The sequence below is a fragment of the Leucopleurus acutus genome, assembly GCF_964270905.1.
Source record: "Leucopleurus acutus genome assembly, chromosome: 19".
NCBI classification, from domain to species: Eukaryota; Metazoa; Chordata; class Mammalia; order Artiodactyla; family Delphinidae; genus Leucopleurus; species Leucopleurus acutus.
The window spans coordinates 2,984,432-3,006,112 of NC_139161.1; the positions used below are offsets into that span (position 1 = coordinate 2,984,432).

Genomic DNA, 21,681 nt, shown 5'->3' on the forward strand with positions numbered 1-21,681 from the left:
TCGCGCGCGTCTGAATCCCGCTGGGTTCTGCGAGCCGGTCGCGGTCCCTTTCCCCGTTTAATTCGCGGCTCTTCAGCGCACCGCTGGTCCTGGGGGGGTGGGGGGTGGGGGGCGGGCGGATTCAGAGGGTGGGAGGGGGGTGAAGGGAGAAGAAGACGCGCCCCGGCTGAAAGGCTGAAATGCAAGCCTCCCCGGCTGCCACCGCTTCTCCCGGACCCTGGCACCTCGCGAGCCTCTGGGGGCGCACGCCCCGCCCCGCAGCCACAGACGACAGAAGAGGGCAAGTGTAGGGCTGGCGAAGGGGTTGGAAGCTTTGCCCAAGGGCCAGGCTGCCACGAGGCAGCCGCAAGAGCCCGGCCGCGGAGCTTCCCACCTGCTGCCGGCCGGGCCGGGCCGCAGCTTCCCCCACCCTTGCGCGGCCGGACCGGCGGCTGGGGCGCGGTGGAGGGGGGCGGGGGCCGGACGGGAAGGAAGCGGCGGCAGGTTCTCCCCGGCGGCAGCCCCGCGGCCGCGGGCGCAGCATCCTCCCTCCCCGCGCGGTCCCCGGGGCCAGGCGCGCTGCGATTGGCCGGCGCGGCCGGGGGCGGGGCCAGGCGGGCCGGTGGCTCGCGACGCCTCAAAAGAGCCCAGGAAAGCTCAGAGCGCCCTGGAGCCCCGGCCAGCGCGCAGCCCGCCCGGCGCCGGCAAGCTGGGTCTTGGGAATGCTGGTTCGCCCTGGCTCGCTCGCTTGTACAAACTCCTGGATCTTACATGCCTCTGTAACCCCCCACTTCCACGCCATGTCCCCATGCTCCTGCGCCGGCAACAGGTAAGGGCTGCTGTGTGTTTTCTTCCCTCCTTTCCTCTCGTTGCCTGTGCGGCCCGGGGAGTGGACTCGGGCTGCCGTCCCCGACCCTCCCCTGCCCCGCCGCCCCAGAGGTGCCCAGCTGTCACTCTGCCTTAGCGCTCACCCACGCTCCGGAGTCCCAGACCATGCCTATAGAGTTTGTGCGCGCACCAGAACACCCCCAGAGCTAAAAATACTGAGACATGCTTGGAACAGTTGAGCAATAGAAACAGATTTCTCTGCAGCATCTGTTTGTGCTCATAACTTCCAATGCACCAGCTGTAGCGAGATACTGAGTTTGGAGACAAGGGCGAGGGAGCCTCTGTTCGCTCTCGCTCTAAGGGGAAAAAAAGGGGGGAGCGGGTGCGTCTAGAGTACTGGTCTCAGACTTTGGCAAACCTGGGGACGCAGCGCTAGATCTGGATCCTTGGTGTCTTCCCCCCCACCCCCGCCCCTTTGTCATTGCTTCAAGTGTAGCTTCGAGTACCAAACCCAGCGAGCGTCTCAAAGTTGCTTTGCTGGGAAAGAGAGCGGGAGCTCGCGTTGGATTTCAGCCGGAAGACAGCAAAACTTTCACATCCTATGTCACTCTCCCCTGAGCAACTTGTTATTCTTTGTAATAATAATATTAACACCGAAATTGGAAGACAGTGTGGTTTCAGGGAAGCACAGTGGTCAAACGACTTGATTCTGCAAAAGATTGCATCATAACATAGAGTCATCATGACAGTTGGAAAAAAAATCGAGATAGGAAACGGGTAGTTTATCGTCTGTGTCTGGGTAATCCTGTCAGTAGGATGGTAACTGGAGTACCTGTGAATTCTGGGGATTTTCATAAACTCAGAATTTACCTTTTAGGAAACAAGGCATTATTTGAAAACGTGTTTTGGGTATGCGAGGAGTGCATATTGCTTTGTACCCCTTGTTTTCTTTTCACGCTGGTCATCGGTAGGCTGTCAGGTTTCCTCTCACTAGCCGCTGTTGTGTGTCTGCTGTATGTTACTGTACACTTGCTAGCTTCTTCCTGCTCGCTGCCAACCCTGCGCCAAGTGTTTTATTTATATTTGGCATTATCCGGAAAAATCCCCAGGCTCAGGAGTAAGAGGTGTTACTTTAAGGATGGTGGGAGGGGTGAGAGTTGGGGTCAAGGTCATGTCACTTTACTTTCAGCCCCTCCCCCTCCCCATTTGCGGGCACTTTCTTTTGTATTATTGCTCTCCATAGGGATATTTGCTCCGAGCTTGTGAATGTGGCGTTAAAACACCCCACGCACACACACGCACGCACACGCACGCACACACACACGCACGCACACACACACTCACACACACGCACTCGCTATTTCTACTTCCTTCAGACTTTCTGGTTGTAGAATCCCCGGTCAGCTGTAGAGTCCTTGTATGACTTTTGAGTAGCATGGGAGACTGACCATGTTTTGACCTGAGCAACCGGACTGTTTCAAGCTTTTTTCTTTTTAGTGTCTATTTTTTGTTGGCCAAAGAGGTATATTTTTCAGCCTGTGCACACGTTGACTGAGGCTACCTGCATCGTTGGGTGTCAAAGTTATTGGGCTCACGTAGACCAGTGGGTATCCCGCCTCCCTTACCACCCCTCCCCCTCCCTTCTGTTTACTGAGCCTCTGAGAGGTTGCTTTGCTAGCCTAGAGCTCTAATAGCAACGGTGTGCCCAGAGCACACTCAGGCCGGTCTATATGGCGTCCGCAGGGGAATAGCTGCTCTAGACACTCAGCCGACCTCTCTTTCATCCCAGGCCACTTTCTTTTACCATCCTTATTTCCTATCCTTCTTAGAAACTTTCTTATTTGCTCCACGCCACGACCCTATGAGGGGACCCACTTATTCTCATTTATTCTTCATGGTTACATGTTTCTGTTCTTTTATACTCCGTATTGGGAATATTTCCTTTATGGTAAAAATGCTTTGGATGCCTTCCTTTACACCGTGTTGTCTCCTCGACCGTGTATGTGGGTCCACAGCTCTCTCTCCTTTAACATCTACCTTGAGAGTGAAGCCCTGAACTATTTTTTTCCGTTGCTTATGCTTCATTTTGGCTCGGCCTATAAATAGTCTTAACATGAAGAACACCACATGTAACCTCTCAGTTTCCCAGGAATACGTTCTACCTCATTGGTGATAGCCTGGGTAAAAATGATGACCTGTGTCTATTACATTTATATCAGGCCCTTAAATACTTTAGCTGAAAACGGGGGAATTTACACATTGTTCATCAACCCAGTATCAGTTCTCCTGAGTTGTGCCCATCGAGGACTCCAATCACCTGATGTTTTCATCTATTCTTAATTAAGAACGTATCAAGACTAGAGCCCTAAGATGAAGGTACGCGAAAGCCCTATTTCTAATTAAAGTACTTTCCCAGCTGCTCATGAATCGGTGATTTTCAGTGTGAGAAACGCAGGCAAGGAAGTTTTCTGCTCACTTGCGGCCACTCAGGCATGCGGGCAGGTTGATAGGAAAGACATTCTTCAGAGCGGAACATTAAGACAATTACCCTCTCACACGTTGGCAGGTGTGAGAGGGTAATCGTCAGCTCCACCAGAGTCCGAATGCACATCGTGTGTGTGCGCCCATAGACACACATAAATCTGTTGTGGAGCATACCTGCTGGAAGTGACAAAAGTTTCCATTTTGCCAAAAAAGATCCTTTTTTCCCCCTTTCCAGGCAGAAATGGTAGAATTTCTAAATGATGCTCCACATATGGAACAAATTCTGTCATTAGCAATGGAAATAAGACAATAATAGTTGCTCGATACAGGCTCTTTTCAAGATTCTAAATGTGGAAAGCTATTCGTAGGAAGCTGGTAGTGTGTGTTTTGTGGAATTCAAGCTAATGTCCTGGGGTCAAGATTTTTGGAAAGTCGTAATTCAGTCTTTAGATTTCATATGGTTGTTATGCTTTAATCTGGAAAGGGTGCAGAAATAAGTCAGGAGAAATTTGAGACTGTCTCCTCATGGGCCCTAATGGTAACTCAGATGGAAGGATTGTTTTGAATCATGAAAAGGGAATTTCTTGGTGTCAGCTTCTAAGATTCTGAAGTCACACAGAGCTCAGGGATACAAGCACTATTTAAATGAGGCCTCCGTCGCCCCCCTTCTTGGAAAATGCACCTGCATTCGGCGTCATGTTGTGATCTCTGTTTTTGTGTAGAAATGCTTGGCAACATCCTACGAGCCGAGTGAGCTGAAATCACCGTTTAAAAAAACTCTTTCCGTGTCCAGGATCTAGAACCCTGAGGAATAGGAGTCTTGTTTCTTTGGTCCAAGTACAAACTTCATGGGGAAGCAGACAAAACATTGAAGCAGGTGGAAGGCTGGGAAGGCACAGCAACTTCTTTTTATAAAGTAATTCGAAGGCACTTTCAAATCAGGCATCACTTAGGTGTCAAAAGCTGCGAAAATGTAACACACATTGCAATTTTCACAGATGACTAATCTCAGGAAAAATGTGTTGGGGCGCATTCTTGCATAATAACTTGGATAAAAAGGGAGAAGTGAAAAGACTGTAACAAGACATTTTCAAAGACAGTGCACCTTGCCTCTCTTTAAGGGGGTGCCCGAAACAGATCAATGATTTGCTCTCTTTGTTTGCAGTGGGCTTGGCTGGCCGTGGTTCTGTTAAGTGCTTAATCTGAATGTGGCTTGGGGGGAGAAAGAAAAAGTGGAGTCTTCGTCATCAGGGCTTCGACAGATTTCTGATCCTGTCCATCTGTTGCTCATTGACCCCTTTAATACAGGAGAGCGATTTGGTGGTTTGAAAAGTCGAGCATCACTTTTATTTCTCAGATCTGTGCTATATTCAGTTTTTAAATTTGTATTTGGTCAACAAAACACCCTAGACTTTCTCCTAGGCTTTTGTGAGTCCGGGAGAAACGAGTTTCTTTGGAGCAAACTTGGAAGTCAAAGTCAATGGGTGGTTTTCACCTGGGCCGGGGTGGGGAGAGATGGAGCAGGAGGAGAAAACTGGAAACTACTATTTGTTCTCATTAAGTAAAGGTGAGTGCGTTTTCCATAGCAACAGAGAGCAAAGCAGCGGCACTGGAAGTGAAAAGTCAGCTGAGGGACCCTTACGATTTACTGCTGCAAAGTCGTCTCTGTTTGGGAAAACGTAGACTTGGACTTCCACGAAATGAGTTCCAGCCTTATGTCAATCCGCTAAAGACCTGGTCCTTGGGCACAAAGGTGCTTACTTCCTAGCCTGCCATCACACATGACAATCCCACCTCCAGAGACTTTCAGGACTCTCATTGCTAGGCAACAGGATCTCTCTGTATCCCCCAGAGTAAACCTGTGTCTTCAAGTCAGAATCACTTGCGCTAACAGAGATGTTATCAGGCGTTTCTGCCTAGTGGCTGCTTTCAGTGTGTGAAGTGACGGAATAAGCCCAAACAGTCTCCAGAAACTGGGATCCCTTTCAGATGATTAGAAGGGCTGTCTGCTCAGTTTTATCTTTTAAACAAAATAGTCGGTGCTTTTGGATTTCAACTTGTCATCAAGGGCTCTCATATTCTCTCAACATGCACCTGCTGTTCAATTAATATTAACGTTCTGCGTTCATGCGAAATGCTCTCCCGACATGTCCGCGTTCTTAAAGCTTCATGGCAAACCTTGGAGTTAGAAAGTCTTTCTTCTGCCTAATCACCTGCAGCAAGTAGCGAAGGCAAAGGAAGAGAATAAGAGGAGAGAGGTAGCTCTGTAAAGTAGAATATTCCAGATCGCTGGCAAAAAATAGGGGAAGGGAGACCTGAGATTTCAGCTGAAAGACTGTCACGAACAACTAACTCTTCTGTGTTTAATGACTTCATGCTTCTAAATAATATAAGAAAATATTTTCTTATCTCTCTATTTCTCTGGGGCTACAAGGAAACGAAAAACCCAGTAATTCAACGTAGAGGACATTTATCTATATCTGACCCTGTGTCTGGCTAGGAAATGTTGCCTTAGGGAGTAGACTTCATTTTTCCATGACTTCTTTTGTAACGAACGCTCTCTCTCTCTCTCTCTCTCTTTTTTTTTTTTTGGTAGGACCTGTTCTCTGGATGTCAGCTGAGTTACTAAGGTGACTCTGCACGCCAGGAGAGAGACCTTGGTAGAAAGAACCTTAAGGCTCTTGGAGACCCCCATCTCTCCTTCTTTTCTGTGTGTGTGGGTCTTCACTGAACATTCAAACCTGTTTCTCCAAAGGGTTTTGCAAAAACTCAGACTGTTTTCCAAAGCAGAAGCGCTGGCGTCCACAGCAGAAGTGATGGGCAGCGTACGCACCAACCGCTACAGCATCGTCTCTTCGGAGGAGGACGGCATGAAGCTGGCCACCCTGGCGGTGGCCAATGGCTTTGGGAATGGGAAGAGTAAAGTCCACACTCGACAGCAGTGCCGGAGCCGCTTTGTGAAGAAGGACGGCCACTGCAACGTGCAGTTCATCAACGTGGGCGAGAAGGGCCAGCGGTACCTGGCGGACATCTTCACGACGTGTGTGGACATCCGCTGGCGGTGGATGTTGGTTATCTTCTGCCTGGCTTTCGTTCTCTCCTGGCTGTTTTTCGGCTGCGTGTTTTGGTTGATAGCACTGCTCCACGGGGACCTGGACGCATCAAAGGAGAGCAAAGCGTGCGTGTCCGAGGTCAACAGCTTCACGGCCGCTTTCCTCTTCTCCATCGAGACGCAGACCACCATAGGCTACGGCTTCCGCTGCGTCACAGACGAGTGCCCCGTGGCTGTTTTCATGGTGGTCTTCCAGTCCATCGTGGGCTGCATCATCGACGCCTTTATCATTGGCGCGGTCATGGCCAAGATGGCCAAGCCCAAGAAGAGAAACGAGACCCTGGTCTTCAGCCACAACGCCGTGATCGCCATGAGGGATGGCAAGCTCTGTCTGATGTGGCGGGTGGGCAACCTTCGGAAAAGCCACCTGGTGGAAGCTCACGTGCGAGCACAGCTCCTCAAATCCAGGATTACTTCCGAAGGGGAGTACATCCCCCTGGATCAAATAGACATCAACGTCGGCTTTGACAGCGGCATTGACCGCATATTTCTGGTGTCCCCCATCACCATCGTCCACGAGATAGACGAGGACAGCCCTTTATACGATCTGAGCAAACAGGACATCGACAACGCGGACTTTGAGATCGTGGTGATACTCGAAGGCATGGTGGAAGCCACGGCCATGACCACGCAGTGCCGGAGCTCGTACCTGGCCAACGAAATCCTCTGGGGCCACCGCTACGAGCCCGTCCTCTTCGAGGAGAAGCATTACTACAAAGTAGACTATTCGAGGTTCCACAAGACTTACGAAGTACCCAACACTCCCCTTTGTAGCGCCAGGGACTTAGCGGAGAAGAAATACATCCTCTCCAGCGCTAATTCCTTTTGCTATGAAAATGAGGTTGCCCTCACAAGCAAAGAGGAAGAAGACAGTGAAAACGGGGTCCCAGAGAGCACGAGTACGGACACACCCCCCGACATAGACCTTCACAACCAGGCAAGTGTACCCCTAGAGCCCAGGCCCTTACGGCGAGAGTCGGAGATATGACTAATTCCTCCTCGGGAATAGTTACTTTGAAACGCAGTCTGTTGGTCAAAGGCCCAAAGCAGTTACGCAGACGACGGTACTGGTGAAGAGGTGGTTTGAGACAAGTGACCACGAGGGACTGAGGCTAGCACGATGCTTTCAAAGAAAGACTGTAGGCTCAGAGATGAACCTAAAGCACTAAACATGCCTGCCCCACCCGTGACCCAATGGCACATAACACGTTGTAGAATAAGTTATGGGACGTTTATGTCTTGTCTTGTGTTTTCATACCAAACTTGAACTTGCAGGCAAGCCTTGGTTGGTTGGGTATTTGACGTCTCCAGAATGCTTCTTTTTAGGGAACAAGAATGTTTTTAAATGGCATCACATTTTTAAATGTTTTCAAGGCAAGACTCTGCCTTAACTTTTGAAAAGCTGCTAACTACACGAACACACGTTGTACTGTTGCAGTGTAGTTTTTCTTGTGTGTAATTTAAAAAGTCAGTGTTGAACTTTCTCGAGAGCTCATGGTATGCGCTTCAAAGTGGCAGGTATTTGGCTGTTAGTGGCCAAAACGAGAGCCTGATTTTTTGAGGCCAGTAATCTGTTCGCTAGAATTGATTTCTCTCTCTCTCTCTCTCTGTCTCTCTCTGTCAATCTCTTTCCGGTTACATAAGGGCATTATGTAACACTAGCCAAATGGTAGCCTCTGGGTTGTCGTTATTGGTTTTTTTTTTCTCCATGATGTTAATGGGTGATCTCAAATTTTAAGTTAGACTACCTGAAATAAATACCAAAGATAATGCACATTTTTGCACAGTGGAGCTTATACTAAAACGGAAAGAAAGCCCCACGGCTGCCTTGAAGTCAAGAGACAATAACTTTGAACCTCAGCAAGACCGTGAACTGCCCTCTCCTTTTGCACCTTATTCAGAAAACAGAACATCACACACACAGTCGAGTAAGCGCCGTGCTTTACATCTCTGTTCCTTCGTGTAACTTTCACGTTACAGGAGGAAGAAGACAGGGGAAGAAACACTCACACGCACACGATATAAACATCTTTTCTCTCCTTCGAGGTGGTGCTAGCCAGGTGGCCGCATACGGCGCTGAGAGGCGGTGATGTGCCCTTAGATTGTTCTTCTGGGTTTTTCCATGTTTTGCACATTCCAAAATTGATTCCAGAAGACAAGACCTAGGTCGAAATGAGTTGGCATCCTTGACGCTGAGCCATCCAGCTTGAAAGATCAATAGGTTTATACCCCTGTGGCTGAATTCCTCGCCCTGACAGCTGGTACATCTCCAGCTTAACTGCATCTTCCAAAAGATGCCGCGCCCGGCCTCTAGGCTGGCTCTTACGATCAGGCTGTCTGGACTGAGTCCTACAGCATCCGAGGGGGCTGGGAATGCCGAAGTGGGAAGGTGGGAAGATGCCGAAGAGCCGTTTTGACGTAGCTCATCAGCTCAAGTATTCAGGAGGGAGGGGAACGTTGCCTTTTTTTTTTTTTTTTTTTTTCCCTAATGGTACAGAGTAGGAATTGAAAATGTCTCAGTAATGTAGGGTCAACAAGAGCCATAAAAATTCTAAGAGACTCACAAGTAAAGGAGATAATGATCTAAAAGGGTCCTTTCCCCCTGACGGATGCATGCTCACGATTGAATCCGAGCTGACCCCTTTTGCCCGTGGAGCCCTAGAGCAGGCTACTTAGGGCACATTGTTTTCCAGAAGCCTCTCCCGCCTGGCTGCCTGACTTGCTAGAAACATTTTGTTTTGTCTTGTTTTCCGCTCTAGCTCAACATAATGGAACTCTCTTTTGGTTTAAAGTTCCTTATTTGTGAATTCTGGGGTTGCTGACTTTTCTTTTTAATTGGCGTCTCAAAATCAACTCTCTTACGGTATTATATCCCTGTATGCCATTAAAAAACAGCTTGTTCTAGAATCCTGTATTTTGTAAACTGTTGTCTGTGATGGTCTATGGTTCTCGAACAGCCATATCTGAATGCAGTGCCTGCAATAATTGGACAGTCTCTGCTGTTCTCAGCCTTCAGAGTCGATGGGTTTGAACACTGTGGAGTTCTTTTCACTGAAACCAAGTTAGAGATATCAAGCAAGTGGATGTTATTTTAAGTCCAAACTTAAAGGCAGATTAGGGAAGTTGTTTGGAGAGGTGGAGGGATTGCGTGGATACAGAATTTACATTCTTCTGTAAACGGCAAATGTTTGGCCATTGACAGGATGCTGACGGTTTCAGCTGCTGCTATTTCGATATTTTTGCAAAGGAAAATAATCAAACCAAAGAGTATTCAGTGGTCTGTAAATTAAATGATGATTCAGTGGAGAATGGGGGTGACCACAGAAAAGGCACCTTCCCATCACACAGCTCTGCCACTTAAAAAGACTTGAGATATTTGAAAGGGGGTGGGTAGGGGGCAAGAATGAGGGAGGGAACTCTTGCAACTTCTTTCTGAAAAAGAGAAAAAAAAGTCTAAAATTTCTGGTGCACAGGTTTGTTTTTTTTTTTTCAAGAAAATTTTGCAGAAGCTATGTTTTTAAAGTGTACATTTTATAAAGTTTATCAGATATTTTCATATTTAAAGCCAAATGTAAATAGAAGTCTGTAAAGGGAAAAAAGTTGCCATAGAAAGTATAATTTCAGTGCAGCCATTTCTGAGAGCTGGTACCTATATGCTACCGGTTAGCATGGTTTTAGCAAATATTTACCAGCCTTATAAGGTTCGTATTGCTATGTTCTTCTGTTATTTATTTCAGCATGGACTGTTGATTTGAAAGCTTTTTCTAGTTATTAGTATTTTCACAGTGACAATTTTTTTTTTCTTTTTGTCAAGAGCCAAGACACAGGTGATGCACAACGGTTTTTGTTTTTGTTTTTGCTGCATTTTACCTTCAACACATTTGTCATTGACTGGGTTTCCTTAATTAGTGCACACATGTCATTAGAATGCAGGTTGAAGAGACTCACTGTGAATATCTGGGGTCTGTTCCGGGATCTGTGTTGGCTTCTCCGTGACAAGCAAACCCCCACTGAATTTACTTAGGAATTATTCCCTTTTAAAGAATTTTTGCCCATATCTGGATGGGCATTATATTTTTGGGAGGGGGACTAGATTCCTGGTTATCCTATTTTTAAAGAAAAGGTAGACAAAGTGAATTCTATTTTGATTATTGAGAAAGGAATAGTTTTCTATCCCTCTAAGAGTATACTTGAATCAGACATTTTAAGGATGTCACCCATAACTCTGAAACCATTTCCAAATTCCTGGTGAAAGTTTGTTTTATCTTTTTTTTTTCAATTCTATCAATGCATTATTTCTTCCCTTCACTTCCTTTCTTCCCTGTCAACTCCCACCTCAAACCTTGATGTTTATTCAATGAGTTCTGTCCCCTAAATCACGTCACTCTTACAAAAAACAAATGTTGGTTCATATTTGATGGTAAGCCACTCAGTAAAGGTAAAAAGCTTGTTCTGAGAAACAGAGTGAGTGTTTTTTCACTCTGTGTCCAATAATGTTAAGGTTAAAAAAAAAAGAAAAAAAAAAAGTGTTGCATAGTCACTCACTCCCAACTAGAATCCCTTTTCTAGTTATGTTGGGTTTCAGCTCTGGGGCTGCGGTGAATTGAACCATCCCGGCCTTTGACAATCGTGAGAGTTATTATTTTCCCGTTTGCTGTCTTTTTGTATCTAAAGTCTTCCTAATGTACTGCACAAACCATGGATTGTACATATTTTTATATATTATGTCTTATTTTATTATTTCTAAATAAAAAATTAAAAATTGAAAACAAAGCAGTGCAAGAATCTTTGGGCTCCCTGTATGGTCACCGTAGCATCCCTGAGATAGAAAGCAAAGGTTCCCAAACAAGAGGGCATAAACCCTGATAGTTTGGATAAATAGAACCGATCACCGAAACAGGTGGGGGGCAGATTACTCTAATCCAAGTAAGAGGAAGTCAAGCTTGTATTTTGTTTCTGGACAGAATGGCCTAGAGAGAAAAGACCGAGAGACAAGCAAACAAAACTAGCAAAACGTGTAGGGTTTAGGTTTTGAGCCTCTGCGTTAACAACGGAAGTTACTCGTTATTGAGCCTAACTGGGTAGGGTTCTGGCTTTCTATTATTTCATTCCCCCGAAACCAAATCAGGTTATTATATTCTCGTGTAATAGATCAGAGTTGGCAAATATGTTCCCTAAAAGGCCAGATAGTAAATATTTCTGGCTTTGTGGAACAGTCTTTGTCAGAACTATGCAGCTCTGCCCTGGTACTACAAAATCAACCACGGAGAATACAACAGCAAATGGTGCGGCTGGCTGTCAATAAAACTTTACGTATACAAACGGCTGGAGGGCCAGAGTTGGCACATGGTCTGTAATTTATTGACCTCTGTTATACAGGAAGAAACTGAGGCTGGATTTGAAAGCTAATAAATCATCGAGCGGGTATTCAAATTCAGGTTTTATGTGCTTCTAAATTTAGTTTAATCCACGAAGCTATAGAGCGTTTCAGGGTACCAAGGATCTGTGGTCTCAGAGAAAATGTCAATTCCTCCGGCAAATTTCAAATAGCTTAACTGTTTTCCACCATTGGAAACACTGAGGAAAATCCCCATCCTGAAATATGGGTTGCTCCTTAATGTTTTTCCTTTAACAAATATTTTTCTTTTAACAAAGCCCTTACTATGTTTTGAGGATGGTTCTACATTCTTTATGAGTATTGAATAATTTAATCTTAAGAGCAACCCTGTGGCTTCTGCACGATTATTATCCCTATTTAAGAAACGAGGGGACTTCCCTGGCAGTCCAGGGGTTAGGACTCTGTGCTACCACTGCAGAGGGCCCGGGTTTGATCCCTGGTTGGGAAACTAAGATCCCACAAGCCATGCAGTGTGGCCAAAAAAAAAAAAAAAAAAAAAAAAGGAAATGAGGTCACTGAGGCCCAGAGAGGTTGAGTGTCTTGTGTAAGCACACACAGCTAGTAAGTACTAGAGCTGAGCCTTAAACTGAGGCCATTTAATTTGCAGCAACATGGATGGATCTAGAGATTAGCACACTGAGTGAAGTAAGTCAGACAGAGAAAGACAAATACCATATGATATCGTTTATATGTGGAATCTAAAATATGACACAAATGAACTTAACTATGAAACACAAACAGACTCACAGACATAGAGAACAGACTTGTGGTTGCCAAGTGGGGAGGTGGGGGAGGGATGGATTGGGAGTTTGGGGTGAGCAGATGCAAACTATTCCTATATATAGAAGGGATAAACAACACGGTCCTACTGTATAAGCACAGGGAACTGTTTTCAAGCTCCTGGGATAAACCATAATGGAAAAGAATATGAGAAAGAATGTATATATGTGTGTAACTGAATCACCTTGCTGTACAGCAGAAATTAACACAATATTGTAAATCACCTATATTTCGATTAAAAAAATAAATGGAGGCCGTTTAGCACTGGGCTGAGCTTTTTATCATTATACTACGCTTTCCATTTGGAGGCATTCTTGGGAAGAGTTTCATCATTTCGTTTCAGGCCTCTCTGCTTCTCAGTTTTTATTCTCCTTGGTGATGAAAATGCATTCTTTTTCTCCACATAGGAGACTAGACATGGCACCCACCTCCTTCATAACCTGCTCTACAATTGCTCCTTTGGTTCCTGAGGAGAGAGGACAACTCACAAAGGTAGATTAATTACGAATAAGCATCAGTTGTGGGATTTAGGTAAATTTCAAACTTCAGATTAATTTCAGTTAACTAGGAATCGCTGAGGTCTGTCCCGAGGTGAAACCACAAAGCTCTGTTACTAACCAAACGGCAGGCATCCCACCACATCCCACACTTCTGCTTTCCTCCAGCTGTGGGCCGCCAAAGGTGTAACATGATCCGCTTGGTGATTGGTCCCATTAAACAAGATACAGGATGGTAACTCCAGGCAACAGGTTGAGTGCTATATGAGTCCCACCTCTACTTTAAAAAAAAGAAAATTAAATTGTACAAAGAGAAAGGGTGAGGGTAGAATTTCAGAGGTTTTCTGCTTAGGCCTTTTCAGTGAAAGCCAAGCAAGGCCTCCCAACTCCAGCCTCTTTAAGCAACAACCTCTAGATAATACAAAGAAGAAAACATGTTTCTCTCTAGAAATTTCCATATTAAAGCTCGAAACACTGACTACATCATTCAGATTTGCTTTCCCCAATTAAAAGAAACAAAAGAAACGAAATAAAAAGAGAAACCTAGCTTTATGCATTTTGAGTGAGCAAAGGAGCCTAGTGGCCTGATGATTTGAGCCACTATATGAGGTTTGTTATAATGACTTAAACATTTTTATATAATTATAAGGTGATACCTACAAGGCATGGGTGAATAAAACTATCATAGTACCTGGCTCTGGAATAGGTTGACCAGCTGTCCTGGTCTGTTTGGGACACAGGGTTTCCCCAGGATGCAAGACGGGCAGTCCTAGAACTGGAAAAGTCAGTCATCTGCTTTGGAGGCTAGAGGAGTACAAGTGTTGGGAAAGTGAAGAGAGAAAAGGTGAGCCAGACTCAGCACAAGTGTTACTAAATAGTAAGAATAATAATGATGGATAATTACACATAAGTGGTTCTCTTGGAATAACTGAAATTTGTTGCCTCGAGGGCATTCATTGTTTTGGAGGAATGGTTTGCTAAAATATTATACAATTCTCTGCCTCATTCAAAAACTAGTGTGTATTATTTAACGTTTCCTTATGTGGTTCAAGCTACTAGGTGCGTCTCTTCCTGGTGGGGTGTGCTTTGAAGTCTGTCCATTAAACAATCAGCTACTATTTTGTCCTTAGCACCATTTTGGTTCTTTTTTTTTTTTTTTCCCGTACGCGGGCCTCTCACTGTTGCGGCCTCTCCCGTTGCGGAGCACAGGCTCCGGACGCGCAGGCTCAGCGGCCATGGCTCACGGGCCCAGCCGCTCCGCGGCATGTGGGATCCTCCCGGACCGGGGCACGAACCCGTGTCCCCTGCATCGTCAGGCGGACTCTCAACCACTGCGCCGCCAGGGAAGACCCCATTTAGGTTCTTGCTTCTCTTTGCTGTTTTGAGGAAATCAGATAATGCATTATAAAGACTATATGACTAATAACAGCCGGAAAAGTACAGGTGAGACACAAAAGACCTGGCTTGAGCATAGAGTTTTTGTGGTGATGGTACTAATTTTCAGAGATCTTTTTTATTTCAAGTGTGAAATTACATTCTGAATGGTTGACTCTGTTAATGGGTTTGGCTTCTAGAAAATTCTATTCAATTTGACCAAAAATTTATTGAGGAATTATTATATGGTGCTGGTTACTCAAAACTTTCTGTATGGATTTTGTCTTCAATAGGACACAGTTTGGAAAAAGGGTGGTACCATTGTATATTCATTTTGTCTTAAAACTGAGTTTTATATACAAAAAGTCTGTGTATAATTATAAGTACCAGTTGTTGAATACTTATGACTTATTAGGCACTGCACAGAGATCTTCACTTGATTAAATATTTTTACAGGGTTGTGACCATGGATTCAAATATTTCTGCAACACCTTATTGGGAATCATTTGAGGTAGTTTTGTAAAAACTTTGCCCCCTAAGATGCTGTTCCTTTACTTCTTCCTGCTAAATGACCGCTCTGACCCCAGACACTGCTTAGATTAGGTCTGTAAAATTATTCTCGGCTTTGGGCAAGTATCTGGGTTCCCTGCTGTGTAACGAACAAATGAATCAAATCTCACACTGTGTCGTTCTATTTGGCTTTTGTTTTTCAAATTTTTGCTAAAACACTTGTATGTTTAAAGTCCCAGTTAGGCAACGTTTTATTTGATCCTGCAAACAAAGAGAGCATGTTTCACTAAATAGCATCTAGGAGTTTCCTTTAAAATATATGAACAGCTGCATTAGGCACTTAGACCCATGAAAACAGATTATTTACCAATAGAGACATTTCAACGGCAAGTGTGGACACATCCCTGACAACACTTGGCAAAGCACCCTCAGATGGCAACCATTCATACAAAAACTAAGGAGAGAGGCTTCCCTGGTGGCACAGTGGTTAAGAATCTGCCTGCCAAGGCAGGGGACACGGGTTTGAGCTCTGGTCCGGGAAGATTCCACATGCCGCGGAGCAACGAAGCCTGTGCGCCACAACTACTGGGCCTGCGCTCTAGAGCCTATGATCCACAACTACTGAGCCTGCGTCCTAGAGCCCACGAGCCACAACTACTGAAGCCCGCGCTCCTAGAGCCCATGCTGCGCAACAAGAGAAGCCCTCGCACTGCAACGAAGAGTAGACCCCGCTCGCTGCAACCAGAGAAAGCCCGCACGCAGCAACAAAGACCCAGCACAGCCAAAAAATAAAAATAAAAAATAAATTTATTAAAAAAAAACAAAACTAAGGAAAGCAGATCCTCCGTGCCGAGGTTTTCTTCAGTCCTGCCATGAGCTCTTGGTGGTCAGAGGTCTCCTCCCTTCCTTTGCAGGCTCCGCTGAAAGTTACAGCCTGCATCGCTTGGGCACATCCAGTCAATGAGGCAGCTGAAGAAGATGCCCCAGGGTTGCCATGGAAACAGAAAGAAGCATCGAAGCACCTTCTCCTGCATACTCCTTAATTTAATCTGAGTGACTTTATTCAAGAACCAAAAATAAAACGTGCACCAGGATGTAATTATATAAAGAGCTGTGTTGGATGATAAATACAGTATGTACTTTTGCCTTGGTGTACAGCTCTCTTCTCCCTTCTATTCTGAAACATTTGAACTTTTCCAGCAGGAGTCTTCCTGTAAGGTTTAATTGAAGCGAGGCACAGATTTACCAAGATAAGGCAGTGAGCCTTGCTTGGGAAATTCTACCTTGTCCTGGCTTATACGTGTTCTATGAATGTAGAGTCTCCTAAAACAAGGTCCACTTCCAGGGTCTGCTCATATTGGACCATCTAATAAGCTCACTGGCACCCACTGAAATTGCTCTGCCTTCAGGCGTTCACCGGTCTTAAACATTCTATAGGTGTATGATCATTTTCTAGGATAATAAAAAGAAGTTGATAGGAGAATGCCAAAACAGCAATTAGTGAAGGGCAACAAAAAAAAATTTTTTTTTATCCTGTTGCTACTTGCAATAAACAAGCTGTTTCACAACAGAGAGATGGGGGACGGAGATGCAAAGACCTCAGCAGTGGTCCTATTGCAATACTCACCTGGGAGAAAGGGGTCAGGATGTAAAGAGTCTGCCCCCATTAGAAGTTTACACCTTCTAATGGACTGATGAATTACGTTGGCTAGAAGAAAACGTGACCTCTTCTTCCCACCATCCTTAAGTGAAATAAGGCAGTCCTGAACCTGCACATTGGCATGATTTAAAAAGGGCTTAGGGGGCTTCCCTGGTGGCGCAGTGGTTGAGAGTCCGCCTGCCAATGCAGGGGACACGGGTTCGTGCCCCGGTCCGGGAAGATCCCACATGCCGCGGAGCGGCCGGGCCCGTGAGCCATGGCCGCTGAGCCTGCGCGTCCGGAGCCTGTGCTCCGCAACGGGAGAGGCCACAACAGTGAGAGGCCTGCGTACCGCAAAAAAAATAAATAAATAAAAGATAAAATAAAATAAAAAGGGCTTAGGTTGCTATTTCCTGCTAGTGATTTGCATGAAGCTCTGTGCAATAGAGGATTTACTTAAAAAGGAAAATGCAAAGGTACAAGGTGTGTCTGGTGAGCTAGAATACGATACTATTTTTTGTAAAAAAAAAAAAAAATGTGCTGGTCCAGATAGTGCCATTTGTAAAACTAGACTAGCTGTATTGTTTAAATGCATATGAAAACCAGCTACATGCTTGCAAAAAAAAAAAAAAGAAAGAAAAGAGAAAGAAAGAAAAAAAGGAACTGAAGAATTTCCTTGAATACCTACCTAAGCTTGGAAATTTTTACTTTAATGAATCTAGTATTTCCAGACCCTTGTAACTAGAGGTACGGAACAACCACTCAGAGGAGGTTATTACTCCGTCCATATCAGTGGCACAGAGGAGTTGAGTTCTTGTAGGTTGATGTGGAGAAAACAAAAACAAAAACAAATCAACAACATCAGCAGCAAAAACCCCCAGAAACAATCCATCTGAACCCAGAGCCATGCAGATATTTAAAGCTGTGTTTGAGGAACTTCACATATATGTTCACATATATATATATATATATTGTTCACGTATTTATTTTCCTTAAAGAAACTTCCATTCTAAGAAATTCTTTAAGGAACCACCTATAAGTTTTGTGTAACAGATTTGATTTCTCCCGTTTCTTTTTATTTCTGTGTAAGATGCATTTAACCCCACTTAGTGAAATATGATGTGCAGCCTGAGTCATCTTCTGCAGAGAAATGGCTGCAAAAACTTGCCTTTCTAAGGACTTAAGACTTTTGAGCCTGAGTTTGCTCACTGGAAAATAAGAATAAAAACAGAATTTTGTGAGATTTAAAGGGAGAGAGTTTTTGTAAAAGTGCTTCATAAATTATAAAGTACTATACATCTATTAGTTTTATACTTGTAGTAGCAGTTTTTCATTTTCTCATATAGATAGTTTTGACTCCAAATTCAAGACATTTAAGTGCACCCAGAAAGAAGGGAGCTTGTCGCATTTGGGAAACGTTCGCCAAGCATCAAGCACCTAGAACTATGATGGGTATTGAGCTTACAAAGAGCTTACAGTGGCATGAAGGAAATGAGAACAACAATTACAGTAATCTAATTTTATATTTCTATATTTGTGCTCTGACTTTGGCAATCAAAGCAGAAGACCTCCAGTACAGTGTCTGTGCGAGAAATGCAAGCATACTCTTTTCCACTCTTGCTGAGAAAATCCATCCCATTACCTGTCATCTTATATTGTATGCATTAAATGCCAAGGTGGTTTTCATTTTTTTTGCACTGGAGTTTGTAAGGTGGCACTTATGCACCTGGAGCCTGCTGCTAGGTGAAGGGAAGTTGTTATTCTTGGCAAAATGCCAAACCTATCAGATTACAGAATCGATTTCCTCTATCTTGGGGCACTGGACTGTTTTCAGGACGCAAGAGGGATAGGATTTCACAGCTTGTTTGGACACACTGGTCGTTCCTTATTCTCATTTATTCCGGGAGAAGTGTGTAGTCTCCTGGCACACCTCCTAGTCGGGTCAATGCCTGAACAAGAAATGCATTAGGTGCCCCACATGCCTTCAGCTGAACAAAATGGCTTTATTGCCCCAAAACACAACGGCTTTCCAAGTGCAAAAGGTTGGTCTTCCTGGACCTTCTAGCCAAACAAAAGCAGCCTTGCTCTTTGAGAGAAGTTTGGTAATATTTCTATCAGAGTTGGTTGTGTAAGAAAACCTCCTCCGTTAACCTTGGAGCCCAAACTGATTTCCCCTCATTGGACTCTGAAGGATTCCTTCGCTATCACTTCCTTGCAGATATATGTATATTTTTTTTCTTCACCATCTTCATCACTTCATTTTGCAGGTCAAATCTTTACCAAATTTTCAAGTCACTGAAAGCTTTCTGGAAAATGTGCTAAAATGAACCATCTATTTTCTTTTCGACAAATTTTTTTTAAAAAGAAAGCCAAATTCCTGACAAAGAATTATGAGGAGGTTCCTTTTGCCCATCACCCCACCCTAACACATACACACACGCGCATGAAACTAAATGCACTCACGATGATGCCCAGGGGCCTCATTTTTAAGGAGTCTTGCTTGTGACATTGGTAAGATGAAAGGGGAAATTCAACCCAGAAACTGTACAAACATCACATAATTTGAGGCATTTGACCTGAATTATTTATTATTTACTATATGTGTTATGGCTACAGGAAAGGAAATAATAATAATGATGGGATTGTTGGTGATTCTCGTTTTTTTCTTTATAATCTATTTATAGTTTTCATATTTTTTACCATGAAAATATACCTCTTTTTCAGGTCTTATTAAGATTTTTGAGTTGAACTTGTAGTTCATTTTTCCTATTCTTGTTTTCTTTGTTTTATAATAATGATTAGTCTATAAAATATCATCTGAGTACCACTTTTGCCAAAATCCGTAAGTTTTTGGACCTGCCGCATTCTCATGTTTATTTATTTATTTAAAAAGTGTCTGAGTACTTTGTAATAACCCAAAGGTTATCAAAAAGAGTCTTTAAAAATGTCCAGCTGGATATTTGTTTTTGTGTGTGTGCTTTTGTGTGTGTGTGTGTGTGTGTGTGTGTGTGTGTAAGGAGCCTATCTCATTCCTTTTGTTTTTAATATATAATTTTATTGAACTGTGGTCAGAAAACATAATATATTATTTTCTTTACAACATAATGGCCATTTTCTTGGGAATATGCCATGACTGAAATAAAAGTATATTTGCCCTTTGTTAGGTACGAAGTCTATATGTTTATATAACATATAATGATAACATATAAGTCTATATGTTATCATTATATAATTCAAATATTCAATACCCTTAAATATTTTTTATCTGTTTAATCGCTTGGCTACTGAACTAAGTCTGTTTAAATCGCTACCGTAATGGTGGAATAGTCCATTTCTACTTGTCTTTCAGGACACTTGCTTCCTGTATATCTCAAAGATATATTAAGTTATGATATATTAATATATTGAGAGAAGATATATTGTTATGTGATATATCACTATGATATACTGATATATTGCTCACGGTAATGGTTGTTAAATCTTATCGGCAAATTGTAACTTTATCAAATAAGGTAATTATCTTTTTGCCTTGAATTATTTATTTTTTTGTCAGACATTAATGTGGTAATGCTGTTTTAGGGTTTGGTTTTGTTTTGTTTTGGTATTTACCCAGTATATCTTTAATTTTCACCCTTTATTCTCTATCTTTTTATGTCTGATTATTTTTACATGTCTGATTTTTATAACAAAGTTGAGGAGAACATCTATGACTATTATATTATGAATAATCACGTTTTCTATTTTCCTTTGCCCCTTCTCTTTCTTCTCCGTCCATTAATATATTCATGTATTTGTCTTTGTTTCTTCTTCTATTGGCTTTTGTATGTATGTTCTATTTCTTAATTTTAGTGGATGTCATTATATGTTTAAGCACTGTATTTAAACAAATCATTCTGAAAATGCCTAGAACTTGTTTGCATTTGCATCTATTTTTTTTCCGCTAAGACAGATATGCCTATGCTTAGCATTTCTGCACCCTACAGTACATGATAAAAATCCGAGCTGAATGAATTTTAGTGGGTTTTTATTTTAAATGTGATGCAAACTCATTATGCTCCTAAATTAAGATGAAACAGACACTACGGTGATTCAAGTGGAGTAAAGATTTTTACTACGTCAACAAAGGAATCTGCATTAAGTTGTAAATTCCAGGAAGTAGGTCAGGTTGTTCACTTGATACTGAGCACAGCCGCCTTCCCCAGTCTGCTCTTGCGAATCCGTATCAGCTAACCTCTCACCCAGCATTGCCCGTGGTAAAGGACCACTCTGAATGTAAGCGGGTCCTCTGAGTCATTCTGATGCACTGGAGCTTGAGATTTCCTGCACGAGACAAGCATAGAGAGAAGGCCCTCACCCCAGAATGTCTAAGTAGCAGGCTTGAGGGGCCCCAGAATTTGCATTACTAATAAGTTCCCAAGTGGTGCACAAGACACTGACCCGTGGAACCCACAGGAGGAACAGATGGTCTAGTACAATAGTTCTGAACAGGAGCCTGGACACTTACCTTGACTGTAACAGGCTGGATCTACCACCTCGGGAAAGCCATTTTCTCCTCCCAGATTCCAGGTTCCTCAAGTAAAAAGGAAGAGGAAGGTGCAGATGGTTCTGAGGGTCCGGCTCACTCTGGTTTGTTTGTTTTTTCTCTCTGTAAAGAGGCTGTGGTTTATTTCCTATCACATTTGATAAAAGAGAGCATCGCGTTACTGTATTCATCAGTGAGTTTGAGATAATTACATGAAGACTTTTTTCTTTTAGTATTTAGACACCAGTAAAAAATCCATACAAAAAGATACAATAGATTTGCTAGAGGCGAAATAGAAGGGAAGTAAAATTAAAACAGAATAGAGAGTAGCTTATATAAGGCATGCCGTTAATATTTATATGTTTGTATAATGGGCCCCAAATTTGCTTCTGTGAATTTTTTTAGCAGTCAGGTTGAAGGAAAATGGTCACAATAAGGTAAATGGTTTAGGAAATACAGCAAGTGCTGTGGTGATCCAAAGGCAAAGGAAAATATTTCTATTCAGGAAGGCTGGTTAAAACAGAGAGGACGATGGTACCGGGGAGCTTTGGAGATAAA

General features: G+C 43.5%; 1 protein-coding gene across 2 annotated transcripts; it reads left to right on the top strand.

Moving 5' to 3' along the window:
• Positions 1-776: 776 nt before the first annotated feature.
• Positions 777-13,051, top strand: KCNJ2 (potassium inwardly rectifying channel subfamily J member 2; the record flags this gene model as incomplete). Of its 2 annotated transcripts, none has more annotated exons than XM_082860323.1 (2): positions 777-808; positions 6,047-7,391. In XM_082860323.1, the coding sequence occupies 2 exons, from the start codon at positions 780-782 to the stop codon at positions 7,389-7,391; spliced, it is 1,374 nt and encodes a 457-aa protein (XP_082716449.1). The 2 variants fall into 2 exon arrangements, with proteins under 2 accessions (XP_082716449.1, XP_082716448.1); XM_082860322.1 differs by lacking the exon at positions 777-808 and adding an exon at positions 12,989-13,051 and having other exon boundaries at positions 6,108-7,340.
• Between the last annotated feature and the right edge of the window lie 8,630 nt (positions 13,052-21,681).